Source organism: Myotis davidii, unplaced genomic scaffold (genome assembly GCF_000327345.1).
Source record: "Myotis davidii unplaced genomic scaffold, ASM32734v1 scaffold399, whole genome shotgun sequence".
Taxonomy (NCBI): domain Eukaryota; kingdom Metazoa; phylum Chordata; class Mammalia; order Chiroptera; family Vespertilionidae; genus Myotis; species Myotis davidii.
This window is the reverse complement of record NW_006292094.1, coordinates 5,330,453-5,335,491: the sequence shown is the minus strand read 5'-3', so window position 1 is coordinate 5,335,491 and position 5,039 is coordinate 5,330,453. Positions and strand designations below refer to the sequence as shown.

The window sequence follows — 5,039 nt, the reverse complement described above, 5'->3', positions numbered from 1 at the left end:
AGCTCTGCCCGCGGAGGGCAGCGGCCGGGGCGCCCGCTCCGGGCTGAAGTCGCAGAAACACTCCCATGGTGCCGTCGGGCGGCCTCACTTGGACACCTTGGCCTGCAGGGTGCTGGGCAGGTAGAGGTACCTCCAGATGGCATAGTAGTGGGTGCCGGCACCGAAGGCCACAAAGAGGTGCCAGATGGCATGGGCGAAGGGGACCCGGCCGTCGCTCTTGAAGAACACGGTGCCCAGGCAGTAGAAAGCCCCTCCGGCCACCAGCTCCCAGAGGCCCTCGGTGTTGGGCTGTCGGCAAGGATGGGGTTGGGGGGGCCGGTCAGAGGAGCGGCCAGGAAGGTGGGGAGTGCCCGGCCGCTCCCCCCGCACCCCGAAAATGAAAAGACCTGGTGAGCCCGCCCGGGCTCCTGGGTGGGGCGTCAACACCATGATGTCGCCACTTCTCCCGAATTAATTCTCACATGTGATGCGTTTCTATTAAAATCTCAAGGGACGTTTGAGAGATTTTTACCTTTTCTCACAAGTCAGACCCCTGGCTCCTGCCCAAAGGCAGTGAAAGCCGGGGGGGAGCCAACTACCACATCCGGGTTCCCAGAGCATCACCCCCCCTCCCCCCCGCCCACACGGGAAGCAGCCCAGCGTCCATCTGGATGTTGGATGAACAAACTGGTATTTGTGCCCTGGCTGGGTGCTCAGTGGTTAGAGCATCAACCTGTGGACTGAAGGGTCCCGGGTTCGATTCCAGTCAAGGGCATGTACCTTGGTTGTGGGCTCAATCCCGGCCTTGGTTCAGGCGTGTGCGGGAGGCAACCAGTTGGTGTCTCTCTCACATCGATGTTTCTCTCTGTCTCTCCCCGTCCCTTCCACTCCCTCTAAAAATCAACAGAAAAACATCCTCGGGTGAAGATTTTTTTTAAAAAAGGACTCAAGCCCTAACCAGTTTGGCTCAGTGGATAGAGCGTCGGCCTGTGGACTCAGGGGTCCCAGGTTTGATTCCGGTCAAGGTCATGTGCCTGGGTTGAGGGCACATCCCCAGTAGGAGGTGTGCAGGAGGCACCTGATCAATGTTTCTCTCTCATTGATGTTTCTAACTCTCTATCCCTCTCCCTTCCTCTCTGTAAAGAATAAATAAAATATATTTTTTAAAAAAGGACTCAAGTATGGGAGGGAGCGGCCGAGGGGGGGAAGCCGCCGAGCCGGTGCCCATGCCCCAGGCCCACCGCATGCAGGTAACCTGCACGAACAGTGTGCAGGATCCTTCCGGAAGCCGCCCCTGCACGCACATACACGTCTGCATACACAGCGCGCACTTCATGGACACACGTGTCCCAGGAACGCACCACGCGGACCAGGGAGCTCCCACCGTCCCCTCTGCACACCCATCCCCACCAACGCCTCCCCGTCAGGGCGGCCTCGGCTCCGAGCAGCCTTCCGCTGAGGGACGCACCCGTGGCCCTGGGGGGCTGGGCCTGAGCGGGAGGGACATGATCACAGTCACTAGCGCCCGACGCTGCTCAGCACCCGGGCGCCACGTCGTGCCCCCTTCACGGCAGCGGCACGGGCAGGGGTCACTGCACGTGACCGTCACAGACGCGCCCACGGCATCGTGCAAAGCGAGAGAGCACGTTGCCGGTGTCTGTACAGTGTGATCTCATTTTTGTAAAAGGAACGCCAACAAGTCAACATGTCTGCATGGCCACACAGACCTGCGTGTACATTTAAAAATGGGAAAGACAGACAGGAAACCGTTCATGGCCGTGACAGCATGAGGGGGAGGGGCTGCTGCTGTTACACGCTTTTGCACCAGGCCTATTCTTTGCAGTGAGCAGGTGTTTAAATGTGCGTTTGCTATACAAATGTAAGTGCGTACATGGATATATTTAAGTACGTAACATGTGATTTGGTAGCTATTACATAACTGAATAGATGTAGCTTAAATACGCCGATTAGCTCACTGTCCGCCACAAGCGTCTGTAGATGCGAGCGGGGGACCCGCCCCACACGCCACGCGCGTCTATAAAAAAAATGTTTTCCCTACGGGGCAGCCCTGACCAACTTTACAGTCATTTTTTGTGAGAATTTTCAGCTGAACATATTCAAAAACACCCGAATTGTGAGTCATATGTTTATTTGTATAGTATTCGTTGCAAATTGATTTTTCTAATTAAATTCAAAATATCGTGGCGTGTGGGGATGGTTCCGTTTTGGATGCGTGATCGTTAACTGGTTAAATAAAAATAAACTTGGGAAAAGCTAACCTATAAACACGGAAACAGGTCAGGAAAGACAATGGCACAGCCCTCACTGCCAAGTATTCAAATGCGATTAGAGCTGCAGTAGGCGCCGGTTTGGTGTTAGTGTAAAAACGGGCCCGCCCTGCCGGTGTGACTCAGTGGTTGAGCATCGACCCAGGACCAGGAGGTCCCCGGTTCAATTCCCTGTCAGGGCACATGCCCGGGTTGCAGGCTGATCCCCAGTAGGGGGCGTGCAGGAGGCAGCTGATGGGTGATTCTCACTGTTTCTATCTCTCTCTCTTCCCCTCCCTCTCGTTCTCAAATCAATAAAACTTTAAAAACAAAAACGGGCCCATCACTGGAACAGAACTGGAATTTGAGAAACAGACCCTGAATTCAACATCGGAAAAGAGGGGCGTTTTTCAATGGCTTTTCAGTGGCAGGTAAATGAAATAACTGCTGACCCTCCGGGGGGCCTCACCATAGACAGGATTAGAAATGAGACGTCAACCATAAATGGAATGTAAGGAAATACAAGTCAATATTTACAAACCTCGAGAAGAGGGAGACCTTCGTTAAAAGCCATAAAAATTTTTTTTTAAAAAAACTGTTAGATTTTACTTCATAAAATTTTAACATCTGCCAATAATAATAATTTTATTTTTTTAATATATTTTATTGATTTTTTACGGAGAGGAAGGGAGAGAGATAGAGAGTCAGAAACATCGATGAGAGAGAACCATCAATGAGTCGCCTCCGGCACACCCCCCACCGGGGATGTGCCCGCAACCCAGGTACATGCCCTTGACCGGAATCGAACCTGGGACCTTTCAGTCCGCAGGCCGACGCTCTATCCACTGAGCCAAACCGGTTTTGGCAATAATAATAATTTTAAAATAATACTGTTCTCTGGCCTGGCCACTATGGCTCAGTTGGTTGGAGCACTGAAAGGTGGTGGGTTCAATTCCCAGCCAGGTTCAATTTCTGGTCAGGGCACATAGGGGAGGCAACCGGCCAGATGTTTCTCTCACATTGATATTTCTCTCTCTCTCTCTCTCTCTCTCTCTCTCTCTCTCTCTCTCTCCACCCCCCCTCTCTCTAAAATCAATCAGCATGACCTTGGACGGGGATTAACAGTAATAACAGTAGTGATACCGTTCTGTGGCCTGGGAGGTAATGGGCGGGGTGAGTTACTGTGTCCATTTAGCAGATGGGGCAGCTGAGGGTCAGAGAGGAGAGGCCCTCAGGGTGTAACCTGTCTATTCTACCGCCTCCTTAGGTGGGTCACGTGGACACACTGAGCCTCGGTTTCCCCTCCTGCCAGAGGAGACGGCTCTAGGTGACGACCGGAGCCAGTCTGGGTGCTCCCCAGGCAGACGGAGGCCCCAGGCCGGGGGGGTGAGGGGGGGACTCACCATCGAAAGGATGACCACGGCGGGGCAGAAGCCCATGGCCATGTAGCACAGCAGCTCCAGGAGCTTGTACCTGCAGGAGGAGAGGCCGCTGTGGGCGCGGCCGTCACCCCCCGCCCCCCCGCGGGCGCTGGCAGAGGGGTGACCTCGGCAGGTCTCATCCTCTCTCTGAGACTCGGATCCCCGTCGTTATCAGGCCCGGGGCAGACATAACCATTCAACCCTGCACCTGGGCCCCCGGGCCCAAGCAGCCGCCGTCCGAGGACCTGAGCGCTGCATCAGCTGACACCCACTGCGGACCCGCAGGTCCCGGCGTCGGTCACTCCTTCTGCTCCTATAGCCCCGTCTGTCCCTCACTAGTTACTCCGTCGGGTCGCTCAGCTGATGGAAGCAAACGGGGCCCCGAGGGCTCAGAGCCGCTGCTCCATGTCTGCCAGCACAGCCTGGGGACGGCAGGTGGCACGTGACACCCTGCAGTGGGCCTAGGAACCCACCGTGGGCTGTGGACCTGTGGCTGTCCACGGGCCTGGACGCTGGGACACCGGGCAGAGCTGTGCCCTCAAGCCCCCGGGACGTCCTGGGGTGTCCTCTCCCCAGGCACAGGAAGGAGACCCTGCTGGAGCCCTGAGGGCCCCTCACCCCCCAGAGGCCCCCCTCCCTGGCCCCCGGCTTACTGCTCATGGAAGAAGAAGACATAGACGGTGCCCACGGAGGCCATGACCCAGACCAGCCAGCGCATGTGGGCGGCCCAGGGGCCCAGCTCCCGGAGGTTCAGCCTGCGGAGACCCGAGGGCACAGTCTGAGGGGCCCCGGCCGGCACTGCAGGGCCCTGTGTGGCTGGCCAGCCCGGGGACACTGTCCCCGCAGATCTGTCCGCTGTGGTGAGACATGGACTCTCGTGGGACACGTGTGGAGAGACACAGAGAGAAAGTGACACGTGAGCAATCAGGAGAGGGAGTGAGCCACACGGCTGTCTCTGCACGGAGGGGAGGCAGGAGGCCAGCTGGGGAGAGTGGCGTCCTGATAGCCAAGGTTGCAGGTTCAGTCCCCGATCAGGGCACATACAACCAACAGCCCATAAACAAACAAACAAAACAGAAGAAACAACCAATCAATGCATAGATAAGGAGAACAAACCAGTATTTCTCTCCCCCCCTCCTTCTCTCCTCCCTTTCTCTCTCCCTCTCTTCCTGCTTCCTTTTTTCTCTTTCTTAAAAAAAGGTCGATCAATCAGTGAACGGTGGGCCTGCTGGGACAGCCACCAGGCAGGACCTGCCAGACTTCGCCGTGCGCACACGCGTGGCCCGCGGTGCAGCTCCAGGGCCCAACCGGGACACGCGTGTCGCTCCCACACCGTCCATGCCCCTTCTCCCAGGCCAGCTTTTCCTGGATG

The 5,039-nt window shown here is 56.4% G+C and overlaps 1 protein-coding gene across 1 annotated transcript in view; it reads right to left on the bottom strand.

Moving 5' to 3' along the window:
• Positions 1–14: 14 nt before the first annotated feature.
• MMD2 (monocyte to macrophage differentiation-associated 2) overlaps positions 15–5,039 on the bottom strand; it is a 10,138-nt gene continuing 5,113 nt past the window's right edge. The window contains exons 4-6 of the mRNA XM_015565131.1: positions 4,321–4,422; positions 3,650–3,719; positions 15–288 (exon numbers count right to left, since the gene is read on the bottom strand). Coding sequence (XP_015420617.1) covers positions 85–288; positions 3,650–3,719; positions 4,321–4,422 — 376 coding nt within the window. The 3' untranslated portion in view covers positions 15–84. The remainder of the gene's footprint in view (positions 289–3,649; positions 3,720–4,320; positions 4,423–5,039) is intronic.